This window comes from Ricinus communis, chromosome 10 (genome assembly GCF_019578655.1).
Source record: "Ricinus communis isolate WT05 ecotype wild-type chromosome 10, ASM1957865v1, whole genome shotgun sequence".
Lineage (NCBI taxonomy): Eukaryota > Viridiplantae > Streptophyta > Magnoliopsida > Malpighiales > Euphorbiaceae > Ricinus > Ricinus communis.
In genome coordinates, this window is record NC_063265.1 from 15904793 (window position 1) to 15919103 (window position 14311).

The 14311-nt window shown below is 33.7% G+C and overlaps 1 protein-coding gene across 2 annotated transcripts; it reads right to left on the reverse strand.

Annotated features, from left to right (window-relative positions):
* Positions 1 to 8093: 8093 nt before the first annotated feature.
* Positions 8094 to 9968, reverse strand: LOC125368602 (UPF0481 protein At3g47200). 2 transcript variants are annotated; one of them, XM_048379961.1, is made up of 2 exons: positions 8619 to 9968; positions 8094 to 8358 (listed from the first exon to the last, which is right to left on the reverse strand). In XM_048379961.1, the coding sequence occupies exons 1-2, from the start codon at positions 9757 to 9759 to the stop codon at positions 8309 to 8311; spliced, it is 1191 nt and encodes a 396-aa protein (XP_048235918.1). In that variant the 5' UTR covers positions 9760 to 9968; the 3' UTR covers positions 8094 to 8308. The 2 variants fall into 2 exon arrangements, with proteins under 2 accessions (XP_048235918.1, XP_048235917.1); XM_048379960.1 differs by having other exon boundaries at positions 8326 to 9968.
* Between the last annotated feature and the right edge of the window lie 4343 nt (positions 9969 to 14311).

Consider the following 14311-nt stretch of genomic DNA (forward strand, 5'->3'; position numbering starts at 1 on the left):
ATTGATATGAATCGGAGCTCAGCTGACCATTAACGGAAGAAACCCATCTCTCTCTCTAAATACACATTATGCCCTTCTCTAACCTCTAGGCAAGAGTCTCTTTGGACTTCCGCAGGTCATTTTACCATTGGTGGTCCATAAAAGTTGCATTTTTCTTGTGTTTTTTTTTTTTTTTTCCAATTGGTCTAGTATGTGATGATAGTTTCAGGTAGTGGTATGAGATTTCAAGTCCTCCATTTTTTGATCTCCTAGATGGATATGAATTATTTATTTCGTGTTTAGTTTGGTATTTAGATGCACATTGATAAAAGGTCGTTTTAAGAGACTACTATTTTGATCTCCTGAAGTTCAGTCCGGTCTCCCTTAAAGAGACCTAGCGAACACACTATAGTCTAAGGTCTTCATAAGGGGACACGAAATAGCAGCAGTTTAAATTAAGGAAAAAGCTGTTGCCAACATTCACCCCAGAAGACTGTCCAGGTTGTCTCTCCAACCCGACTTGGCCAATAACCAATAAGACAGAATATGCGTGGTTGAACACAAAGCCCCCAAACTTCACAACCAATGGGAGACGTTGAGACAGACAGAGAGCTAATAAGAAAGCAGAAGGAACTCGACCAATCAGGGAAGAGACACAAGAATATACCATATACCGCTCCATATGTAAGAAATGAGATAACAAGGTAAAACTCTAGAACAATTCTAAACACTTAAACCCTTACTTTCTTTCTCTTTCCCTCTCAATTTTCTACTGACTTGAGCATCAAAGTGGTTGCATCGGTCTATCCGCAGGCACTTCCACACTTACTATGGATTGTCTCATAACTTTCATACTTACTATGGACTGTCTTGTAAGACCGAACCTAGAAGAATATATATATATATATATATATATATATATATATATATATATATATATATATATTATGGTCTTTAGAATGGTCTATCCAATATTCAAGCAGATCTAAGACGACCAGCTACCAGTACGTGAGAGCTGTTAGAAAGTTATTATTTGATCTGCAAGAATCTCGGTTTTCTCCGCCAACTCAATCTAGAGCACATTGAGGTGCAATAGTTGTCCACATCACAATCTTAAGATGTGTTTAGTGGTTTCTCCATTCTTTATGTAAATGGAGCTTTATTTCATATATTATTGTCATCTCTCTCATTTAGAAAATGATACTTTTAATTTACTCTCTACATATACATGTTATCCACAATTAAGGAAAACCTCGTAAATTGGATTTGGTCAGTATAGTGCAATTAAAAATATAAATTTATTGCATCTAGCCAGCTGAAAATTTTATTTTTAAATTTCAGAAAATCATATAAAAATTATATAAACTTGGCACCTCTACCAGAATTTATTATCCAACATCATCATAACCCCCACCTAAAACTTATTGGTATATATATGCTTTGATATTATTAGATTATATATAGTTTCTAAATTTTTATGTGTAATTCAATTTATTCTTTCAAGGGAGGCTTCTATTCTTTGATTCAAGTCATCTTATGATGTAAATGACCTAAAATCTTCTTTCGTGCCTACGCATTAATTTGGTTTTTGCCATATATCGATAAGTAATAATTAACTAAATATTATATGTAAGCCGGTTGTTCAATTTAATATTTTTATATCAATTTATTGTACCATCTACTATGATATTAGAATACTAATAGATAATTTGTCCATAATTAAATCATATATTCTCCAAAATAAATTGTAATAAATAAAATAATACCACATCAATTGATACAATAAATTAATATAACAGTGTTGGGTTAAATATCATTTTACTATTTCAATAAAAAATAATTTATTTTTTGTCTGGGAGAAAAGTAATTAAGATGCACTTGCCAGCCATGATTATGTGCATGGTTTGGCCATCATCTAACAAAAGCTTTAAATACTAAACTAAAAAGCCTAAAGATATGCTGTGTACCTTGACATTTGAATGTTTGGTTTAGTTAGTTTCCTTGAACATTTGGTGGTAAGCGGTGTATGCTTTTTTGAAGTGACATATATCTAACAAACTAACTGAAAATAAGAAAGAAATTTTATGGAAATATAATTAACAGATAATAATACTATGTACTATGAAACATGAATGATCTCTGTTTGGTGATTTCCTCAGATCTCTCTATCTTGGATTTTAGTTATTTTTTCAGAATTTAATTTGCTTTATTATGAATATTCTTTTATTTCACATCCAGTTTAGACTCATTTCGCATTTGTGGAAAATTATTAATGTGATTTCAAAAAAAAATTAAAATAATTATTATGGCTTACCTATATACTCAAAAGGCTTACTGAAGTGGAATGATAATGTTAATTGAACATTCTCAAAAACAATTAAGAGTATTTATAGAGAAACAAATATCCCTCCCTTTTGTAAATGTTTTTCTATGGGATAACATAAACATAACATCTCCATATGAAATCAATAGAAGAAACAAAGAATAAACTTTTTCTCTTGATTTGGTAGAAAGTAATTTAGACTGAAAATTGTGGGTAACTTTGAATTCCTCCAATAAGATAATCAATTCGCAATTCATTCATTTTCTCGATCAATAATATGACATTTATTTTTATAATAATTCAACTAAAAGGGAATTAGTTTCTTTTAGAAATATTGCCATAAAGCTTTTTAGTTATAGAGTACATTAGCCTAGCGCATCAGAATGATTCTATTCTTATGCATAAAAGGTTGTTTTATGTTGATATTTAGAGATTTGTGTCTTTCCCACATTGTTAAGTTATTAATTTTTGAGGAGTATTTCTCCCGCATTGCTAAGTTAACAATATTGAGGTACCTTCCAAGCCTATATAATAGAGACCTCACCTTGTTATTCAATCATTCCAAAAATAAGAGAAAAATATTAGAGAGTTAAGCAATTATTTTTCTCCTATTATAAAGAGAGAATTTTAATATTTTCTCCTTTATAAATAAAGAGTTTGTAACTCCTATTATTTTCTTATAGTAAAATTTTTCTATCTTTGCCCGTGGTTTTTACCCTAATTTGTTTAGGGGTTTTCCACGTAAATCTGTGTTTTATTGTGTATTTTGTCTTACTTTATCTTTATTTTCTCAAATTATTAGCTGCGATTTTGCTCTATCAGGTTCATATTTTTCTACAATTGGTATTAGAGCTTGGTTGGCAAGAAATTTCTTAAAATTCGGTGGTTGCAGCTCAGTCTGACCTTTCACATCAGAAGAGGGTTTTTTGAGGTTTCTTTGGTGCAAAAGAGCTTGTGTGGAGTAGTAAGAATACTTACAATTTAGGGAAGGTTCTGTCTAAAGAGATAGGTATTTAAGAAGTCCGCTTGTGACCCTCCAGTCTTTCCTGGGAACTTACCTAGTGAGTTGTGTTCATTACTGCGGTTCATTTTACAAGCTAAAAGGCACCGTTTGTAATAGAAGCAATGGCGGAAAAATTTGAGATTGAAAAGTTCAACGGGAGTAATTTTTCACTGTGGAAATTAAAGATAAAGGCTGTATTGAGAAAAGACAATTGTCTTGCGACTATCAGTGAACGACCGACAACACTCACAGATGATAATAAGTGGAACGAGATGGATGGGAATACTATTGCAAACCTTCATCTGGCACTTGCAGATGGGATCTTGTTCAGTATAGAAGAAAAAAAATGGCAAAGGAGATTTGGGACCACCTCACTAGACTGTACGAAGCCAAGTCATTATACAATAAAATTTTCCTTAAGAGGAAACTTTACACACTAAGAATGTCAGAATCTACTTCAGTGACAGAGCACCTTAATGTCTTGAATACTCTATTTTCTCAACTCACATCTTTGGGCTATAAAATAGAGTCACAAGAACGTGCAAAACTTCTACTCCAAAGTCTACCTGATTCGTATGATCAACTCATCATCAGTTTGACAAATAATGTTGTTACCAAATTCTAGTCTTTGATGATATAGCAGCCGCTATTCTTGAAGAAGAAAATCGGCGAAGGAACAAGGAAGACAAGCAGGCAGGTTCACAACAGGTGGAAGCCTTGATGGTGATGAGAGGGAGATCAACATAACGTGGTCCAAATGGGAGTCACAATCATGGTAGATCAAAATCAAAAAGTAAGAAGAATTATAAATGTTACCATTGTGGTAAGAAAGGTCACCTGAAGAGGGATTGTTAGAGTCTGAAGAATTCCAATCCTCAAGGAAATGTGGCATGCACTTCGGATGATGGAAATGTATTGTGCTATGAAGCAGCAATATCAACTGAGAGCAGGAAGAGATTTGCTGATGTATGGTTTCTTGACTCAGGAGCAACTTATCACATGACCTCTCGAAGAGAATGGTTCCATCATTATGAACCTATCTTAGAAGGATCTGTGTATAGTTGTGAAGATAATGTCTTAAAAATCATAGGCATTGGAACTATCAGGTTGGAGATGCATGACGGTACAGTCCGCACTATTCAAGAAGTGCGACATGTGGAAGGTCTGAAGAAGAATTTGTTATCTCTGGGACAGCTGGATGTTCTTAATTGCATTATCAAAATTCAGAAAGGAATCATGAAGATTAGCCGAGGAGCGCTTGTAATTATGAAAGGAGAAAAAATTGCTGCTAATTTGTATATGTTTTGGGAGAGCTGTGCATGGGCGAAGCATCTGTTGCTTCAAGTAGTTCAAGCGAGAGATCTGCAATGGTGTGGCATCAGAAGCTTGGACATATGTCTGAACAAGGCATGAAGGTTCTTGCTGAGAAAAATCTACTTCCTGATCTCACAAAGGTGTCATTACCCTTTTGTGAGCATTGCATAACAAGCAAGCGTGATTCGATTGATACATCCAATTCTAGAAGCAAGGATGTTCTAGAATTAGTTCACTCTGATATATGGCAAGCATCAGTTTCATCACTAGGAGGAGCTAAGTACTTTGTGTCCTTCATCGATGATTACTCCAGGAGATGTTGGGTGTATCCTATCAAGAGCAAGGGAGATGTATTTGCAGTTTTCAAAACTTACAAAGCGCGGGTTAAACTTGATTTAGGCAATAAGATCAAGTGTTTGAGGACAGATAATGGAGGAGAATACACAGGTAATGAATTTGATAGCTTTGTAAGCAAGAAGGCATTAAGAGGCAGTTCACTACGGCATACACTCCTTAGCAAAATGGAATGGCGAGCGAGAATGTAACTCGTTAGAAAGAACTAGAGCAATGTTGGGAGCTGCAGTCTGAATAAGGCATTTTAAGTCGAGTTAACACCGCTTGTTATGTGATTAACCGGTCTCCATCTGATTGATCAAAAGACACCGATGGAGATGTGGGTGGGAAGCCGATTGATTATTCAAACCTCCATATATTTGGAAGTCCTGTGTATGTGATGTATAATACCCAAGAAACTACAAAGCTGGATCCAAAATCCAGGAAGTGTTTGTTCTTGGGATATGCTGATGGTGTGAAGGGGTATCGCCTGTGGGATCCCACTGCCCACAAGGTTATAATCAGCAGGGATGTAATCTTCTTAGAAGATAAATTGAAGGGAGAAGATGATAGCACTTCAAAAGAAAATTCAGAGACTACAACTATACAGGTGGAAAGAAAGTCTACAGAAGAAGATTCTTCTGAAGCAGCACCAAAGGACAAAGAGGAAGAACCAGTCAAGTTTGAAGAGCCAGCCGAGTTTGAAGAGTCAGAACTTGGAAAGAAAAAACGTATAAAATTTACACCAACCTGGCAGAAAGATTATAATATAGAATGTCGCATCTTAGTCGAGGAAAGGGAGCCATCAACTCTCCAAGAAGCAATGAGCAGTTCAGATGCATCTCAGTGGATGGCAGCAATGCAAGAAGAGATGGAAGCTCTACATAAGAACAAGACTTGGGAGCTTGTGCCACTACCACAAGGAAGAAAGGCCATTGGCAATAAATGGGTCTTTAAGATCAAAAGAAATAGTGATGATCAAGTGGAGCGGTTTTGTGTAAGAATGGTGGTGAAAGGATATGCTCAGAAGGAGGGGATTGACTTCAACGAAATATTTTTCCCTGTGGTTCGATTAACAACTGTTCGAGTAGTCTTGGCGATGTGTGCTACATTTGACTTACATCTAGAACAGCTAGATGTGAAAACAGCTTTTCTTCGTGGAGATCCTAAGGAAGAAATTTATATGCTCCAGCCAAAAGGTTTTGAAGAAAAAGGAAAGCGGAACTTGGTTTGTAGGTTGAACAAATCTTTATACGGTTTAAAGCAGGCGCCGAGGTGTTGGTATAAGAGATTTGATTCCTTCATCATGAGCCTTGGATACAGCAGACTTAATGCAGACCCTTGTGCATATTTCAAGAGGTTTGGTAAAAGTGATTTTATTATCTTACTGTTATATGTAGATGACATGTTGGTAGCAGGCCCTAACAAAGATCATATTGAAGAACTAAAGGCACAGTTGGCTAGGGAATTTGAAATGAAGGACTTGGGACCAGCAAACAAGATTCTAGGGATGCAAATTCACCGAGATAGAAACAATAGGAAGATTTGGCTTTCTTAGAAAAATTATTTGAAGAAGGTCTTGCGACGTTTTAATATGGAAGATTGTAAGTCAATTTCTACCCCACTTCCTGTTAGTTTCAAATTATCCTCCAGTATGAGTCCTAGCAGTGAAGAAGGAAGGATGGAAATGTCTCGTCTGGTATGCATCGATAGTGGGGAGTTTAATGTTCTCGATGATTTGTACACGACCAGACATTACACATGCAGTGGGAGTAGTAAGTCGATACATGGCGAATCCTGACAGAGAGCATTGGAATGTTGTAAAGAGGATTCTAAGATATGTTAAGGGAACCTCAGATGTTGCATTGTGTTATGTAGGATCAGACTTTATTATCAGAGGATATATTGACTCAGATTATGCAGGTGCTCTTGATAAAAGCAAATCTACTACAGGGTATGTGTTCACACTTCGCGGTCGGTTGTGGCGACATCAACAACAAAAGCAGAATATGTAGCAGCTACACAAATTAGTAAGGAAGCAGTATGGTTGAAAATGATGATGGAGGAACTCGGGCACGAACAAGAGCATATTCCTTTGTTCTGTGACAGTCAGAGTGCCTTGCATCTCGCAAGGAATCCAACTTTTCATTCAAAGTCAAAGCACATACGAGTCCAGTATCATTTCGTTCATGAAAAAAGTGGAAGAGGGCACTGTGGATATGCAAAAAATTCATACTAAAGACAACCTAGCAGATTTTTTGACGAAGGCAGTTAACACTGATAAATTTATTTGGTGTCAATCCTCTAGTGGCCTGATAAAAGTATAAGCAGTATGGAAAGGCAAGGAAGAAAGGACGGTGTGAAGATCTGACTGATCCTCAATCAAATCTTCAGGTAGGAGATTGTTGATATTTAGGGATTTGTGTCTCTCCCACATTGTTAAGTTATTAATTTTTGAGGAGTATTTCTCCCACATTGCTAAGTTAACAATCTTGAGGTACCTTCCAAGCCTATATAATAGAGGCATCACCTTGTTATTCAATCATCCCAAAAATAAGAGAAAAATATTAGAGAGTTAAGTAATTATTTTTCTCCTATTATAAAAAGAGAATTTTAATGTCTTCTCTTTTATAAATAGAGAGTTTGTAACTCCTATTATTTTCTTATAGTAAAATTCTTCTATCCTTGCCCGTGGTTTTTACCCTAATTTGTTTAGGGGTTTTCCACGTAAATTTGTATGTTCTATTGTGTATTTTGTCTTACTTTATCTTTATTTTCTCAAATTATTAGCTCCGATTTTGCTTTATCAAATTCATATTTTTCTACATTTTGTACATAAGCAAGAGCCCATCTGGACAGTAAACAATTCTTGTACGTTTACACAGCCACGAGAGCTTAGATTTTGTTTTCTGCATACATCTTATTCTACTACGGATTCAAGAAAACAATAAGAAACTCGTGCTGATGAAAATTAAAACAGTAAGGAAGCTTTTGTAATCAATATTAATCCTGGACTTGCGTGCCCTATGTAAAAGAGAGTTGAGAAATCGAGATACATTCATTAAATAATGACAGACCAAAACACCTTGACGTTTGAATGTTTAGTTTAGCCCTTGAAAATTTGGTGGCGTATGCCTTTCCGAAGTGATATTTATCTAACAAAATAATTAAAGTTTCAAAAGAATAATAACTACATATAATTTGCAGATAATAATTCTATGGACCAGACAAATAATATATCATCAATGTAAGAAGACCATCCTAATATATATGTATAAATTTAGTAGTGGTATTTACATATCTTAAATTTTTTTATATATTCAGCTCAAATTATCAAACTGATTGGAGTAACCCTTCTAAAAATATGCGAAAATGGAGAAATCTCGTCGATAGCCATTGTCTTGAGCTGCAATAATCAAACTAATATACAGTTATATCATAGGGTTCACCTTCTATAAGAACCATAAATGGTGTAGAAGGTTTGTGCCACAGTTAAAAGAAGGAGAACTAGAGCAGCAAATGCAGATATAAACGACCATGGAGTATCAAAATAAGTATACTTAAATCCTGCCCATTGAACATGCCAACTATTCTTGTAATAGTGATTAACATCATTAAACAACTTAGCCAAATAGCACTTATCAATATCGAATGCAACTTCCTTACCAAGATTGTTGATGAATCTTGCAACTTCTGCATCAGTACCGAAATAATTCTCGATAATGCTGCGATCGCACAAATACTCAACATCTCTGTAAGTATTCACTAAGCAATCCAAGAAAGTCGCATACGTTGTGAAATGCTTCGATGACCCATTGTGACATTGCTCATAAGCCACACAATTGATCAAGAATGAACTCATAGTATCATCAATAGTTATGGTAGGCATTTCTATAACTCCACCCTTGAATTTCACCACCAAGAAACTGTCAGCCTTTCCTTGCATTAGCTTTATTCCGGCACGGCGGAGCTTGGATACACACTGAATTATATGAGATGGTGTGCGATCATCATCTCCTGGTGGTTGGCTTTGGTCGAAATCAATGTAACTTAATCTAACTAAATCAAGAAGATGCCTACCTTTGAGATTACTATACTTGGCAATGAAACCATGTGGCCTTTGTAGAGCGTAATCAAAGAAATTTAGAGCAAGTGTGGATAAGGTAGGACCTGGGTTTTCATCTTCTCCGGGTATTCTTGACAAGTCAAATAAACGTTCAAGAATAAAGAAAGGGATTTGATTCTCAAGTCTAAGCAAATCCCTATAAAAAAAAGTTATGATCCATTGCATGGTGAAAATAGGATCATCAGCTTCGACCTGTACAACATCTGCAACTTTCCGAAACAATTCGATAATGAAACAGCCATCAAGAACCATCATCTCAACAAACTCATCGGTGTCAAGTTGAATAGTTTCGGAGTAACATTCTCTTGCTTCCATTTCAAGCGCTTTAATCGCCTTTAACAAGTCTTCTAAATATAGACCTTTAATTTGTAACCTAGAAAGCAAATTGCCCAAGTATATCCACTTATGCTCTTCAATCATCTTAAGATTTGGCTGGCCATAGTAATATGGGCCTATTGAGACTATATGGGGTTGGTAAGACTTACCGTTAATGTCCATGAAGCTTTGAGGAACTCTAAAGATGCAACATGAAGTCTTAGCAGCTGAATTGGTGAGAATTCTTGGTGGGTTTGAGATTTTTTGATGCATCAACTTGAGACGATCCCGGTTCACCTCCCAAATCTGGATGACATGATGATGATCATGGCCTTCTCCTTCCTCTTCTGTGAAATTGCTCCCCATCAAACAAACATTCGTTTCCAAGAAATTATTTTAGAATAGGAATCTAATAAATGTGCAAGGAAGTAGAAATTTTTGTTGGCGTTAAAGCATAGGCTATTTTTCAATTTAGCTAAACTGTGGTGGTTGAAATAATAATGGAGAGTAACAGGCGAGCCAGAGAAGACTGAGTAGAGACGTGACTGGCAAATATATTATTCGAAATTTTTTGAATGTCTTATGAAATGAATGATTCCAAACAGTTTGACTTTCTTTAACTTGCAAAATATTTGAGTATGCAAAATGGGGCCTTCTAGGATCGTTTACAATTTCAATATACAAATTCCTGAACCCTCTTCGTTTGGGCCTAAAGCTCAAACTTTTGACCCATAGGGCTGAGAGGAGCATAATTATTCAAATCAGCTTGCCCCTTCTGAGTCTCTTAAACCGTACCTTGAGACCTTAAGAGAGTCGACATTGGAGAGTGTACGAAGTTATCTGAACAACCACATGGAATAATGAATCCAGACAAACGCATGCATAACTCTAATGAAGATTTATGAGAAAAAGTGATGGATTTTTCTAAGTGTTATCCTGGAATTATTGAAGACCCTCTATACACTATACCAGCATCTCTAATTGGGCATGTGTAAGAGATGATGATAATATTCGGGAATTAATGAACTCTTTTGTTAGTTGGAATTTGAGAGATTGCTAAAATGAGATACATGCATTGGACATATGTTTATCAAGGAAACAATAATCAAAGGGGGAAAAGAAAAATAGAAAAAGGAAGATGATTTGTTTGATAAAGAGAGAGTTTGCTTTCCCATGAGACTATGACATAGCTTTGAAAAAACAGAAACAAGACTTCTAAGAAGAAGACACCTCTTCTTTCAAATTAGCAACTAGCAACCATTTCAAAGGGAATGTATAATTTGAAGAAACTGATCTTAGGGTATATTGCCAACCATGAGATCTAATAGAATATATTAATCGAACCGCCTAATTTAAAATGGCCAAGCAGGTATGGAAGGCTTTAATTTGCTTACCCAACAGGAAGTTCAGCGAGAGCATGCAATTTCTTGATTTTCAGGACTGGTTCTGGTGTGATCCCCAGTACGAAATCAAGATTAACATCACTGGTGAAGGAGAGGGTTTTTTATATTTTTTGCCAGGACGAAAATTAAACCGGTAGGTGAGGTCCCATAGATATTTTTATTATTCCTAATACACTTCCACAAAGTGAATATCTATTTAGTTTGAGGCATGAATAAGATATTGACTTATTATACCTTGAGCTTTTTAATTGATAAGATAGGTGTACAAGGATTCAACTTTTTTAGAATTCTCATTATGAAAATTCTAATGCTATGTACCTAAAAGTTTAAATTGGATGAGACCTGGGAATAGTCTTAAAATCTCTTACATACAGAAGAGCGTCTCGGTTGGTTGCCCAGTCAGTGCCTTCTCGTGATAGGATTCCTCTCAAAACTGTCGGGTGTTGTAAAGGGAGCTCAGGAATGGCAGGGGGAGGAGACGTATTGTGCGAGTTATATGATAACTGGGTAGGAGGGAGGGTACACTCTAATTGTCGGAGTTTATATTGCAATTGAAGCTGAGTCATCGACAGTGATTCAGGGGTTGAAATTAGCTTGGGAGCAGGGCCGTCAGATATATGATTGGAAACAGATTCAGCACTAACGATAAGAGAGACGGATAATTGAGTGCATGAGATATAATTCCAATCAAGTTTCATGCGTGCAAGCAGCTTTATTATGGTAACAGCGGAAGACTGAGTGTATAGAGAAGGAGATCAAAGTGAGGGATGGTCCAGCAAAAATGGAGTTCTGAAGCATGCGCGAGGGGTGATAATTCTAGCATAGTTGATAAAGAGAGGCGAGATAGGGCTCTTGTGACCTAGAAGAATTCAAGTTCGAAGCAGTTGATGTTATTTAATTAGCATAGACTTATTGAGATAATCTTCCCCCCTGCTTACCCTCATTTCAAATATTAAAATAACATATAATACCCCCGTTAATTTATCTTTCCAATTCAATGCCACTTAAGCACATATGATATAAATTAATTTTACAAATAGAATTCTTCTTTTGTTTTTCTTTAGTTAAAGGATATTCTAAAATAGGGTTCCTTTCTCTTTCTTTTTTTTCTTGAAAAGAAATATGGATATTCTAGTAATGAATTAATAAATATATTTTGATATAAAAAATAAAAATAAATATTAAATATTAAGAAATACAAGTAAAGAAATCTACTTATAGCAATCATCAACTGTGTTGATGAAGCAGTAAATTGTAATTCAGTAGGAAGAATGCTCCACTCGGTGGCTTTAAATTATATATCGACTTTGTAAATGTCTTTCGACGAGTCCAATTGTTTGAATATCGGATTTGATTTTTTTTTTCTTTTCACTATTCCTATAGAGGGAAAACTCAACATCCATGTAATAGATGACCATTAAACTTCTATAGAAGGAGAACTCAAAACTTTTATAATGAAGAATCATGAAACTCTTCAAAAAGTATTAATATTTATTTATTAAAATAAATTAATAGTAAAAAAATAAAATAAAAAGAATCACCACTGATCTAACAATGATCAGCGGTGGACCAAATAATAAGACATTAATGAAGAACAAGAGAAGAAAAAAAAACAAGAGGAGATGCTTTTTTTTTCCTTTTTAAGTTGCTATATCATTGAGAAAATTAAAAGTACCTATAAGATCACCTTTTTTATTTGATCTACGAATTGTTTTAGTTATAATAAAAATACAAAAAAAAAAATCTAAAGAAAAACACTATATGAGACAGTTTATATATAGGAAAATGCATAGGAAAAACATATCATAAGCAAAATTAAGGAATCAAATATCAAAAGAATAGTCTTATAAGAAAAAAAAAAAAAACAGTTCTGCATTACTGCAGGGTTAATAGAAAAATTAGAGTTAATTAGGGAAAATATAGTTTAAGGGAAATTGACTTTATGGTAGCCTTTAGCTTTAGAGGAATCCAGTTGCAATTGCCAGGACCGCTGGTGTAATCAAGGGAGATGTTAATGCCACAATCCAATTTGTTAAGGCCACAAAGAATTAGAATCTTTTTGGATCTAAAAGGGCAATTATACCCATTTCTTCATACCAACTTTATTTTCAAAATTACACTTTAATATTTTCACATTCTAAGGCTGTATACCACGTGGTTAAAGCAAAAGAAAAAAAAAAATATTTAGTCCTTAGTTTTTCTTTTTTATCAAAGTTTTTACTATTTTTAAATTCATTATTGTTCTATACAAATTATCCAAGATATATAGCTATAAAATTATTAATATACGAAGACACTTTAATATCATAATACTATTAAACTAGAATTAAAATTTTCAATATTTAAACAATGTTTTTCTGACATAAAATATATAATAATAATTAATAATTGAACATAAATAATTTGATGTTAATATAATAACACAATAGTTATTTTAATTTAAAATTAGTCTTTAGCACTTTAAAAGTTGATAAATAATAATATAATACTAACTATTTGTATTAGGACAAATTTTATGGACAATAATATTAGTATAATTATTAAATACCAGAAATTATATATTTTCTTAAAATAAGAAGGTATTATTTATCCTTCTAAGTATGCGTTTTTAATAATTTTTGTATCGAATAATAAGAAATAAAAGAAAATATAACTTAATTTTAAATTTAAAATCTGTAATTAAAAAAGTTTTGGAATGGAAATATAATTAAAAATAAAAAATTAAGGACTAAAAAGAATTCTTATCTATGCATGTTGCAAATAGCGAAAAAAATCTAAAATCATGAAAATATCAAATCGAGGTTTATGGTACAACCAACTCAAATAATGATAGCTGGAAAGGAAATATGATAATTCGTAATGTATTTTTAAGCAGTATAAGATATTCAATATAAGCAGATATGTTTTATTTTTCAATTATTATATATTATCTATTGAAGTAAAAAAGAAAAACTTAATACAAGAACATATAAAAAAAATCATAAAATTGACTATTTGAGAAATGATTGATGAAATGTCGACCCTAAAACTGTATTTTTTTCTCATGGAATTCTTATTCCTGCACATAAAAGGGAGTAACAAAGATAAACCGACACACTTTTGTTCCCAGAAAACTCCAACCTGTTAGCTAGGTAGGTCAATTGGTAACACTAATCCTTTTCTTTTCTAAACAATATTTTATATTATTGGAACCTGAAGAAATAATATTAATAATAATAATAGTAAAATAAAGTACTAGCTTTATAAAATCAATTTGTTCATAACATGGCTATAGAATTGCATTTTTTTCTATTTTTGCTTTCATTAAATTTTATATTTAATTTATTAATGTTTAATAACATGCTATTAATAAATTTTTAGCTCTTATTTTAATATGGACTTCTGTAATAACACACATGCAAGAAGGAAGTTTGAGCTTAATAGTCAGTTATTGAGTTTAATGCCAATGAAAAAGAAAAGTTCTAACACCTTGCTCAATATTTATATAACGTGAGAAAAATTATGCGAATCTGACT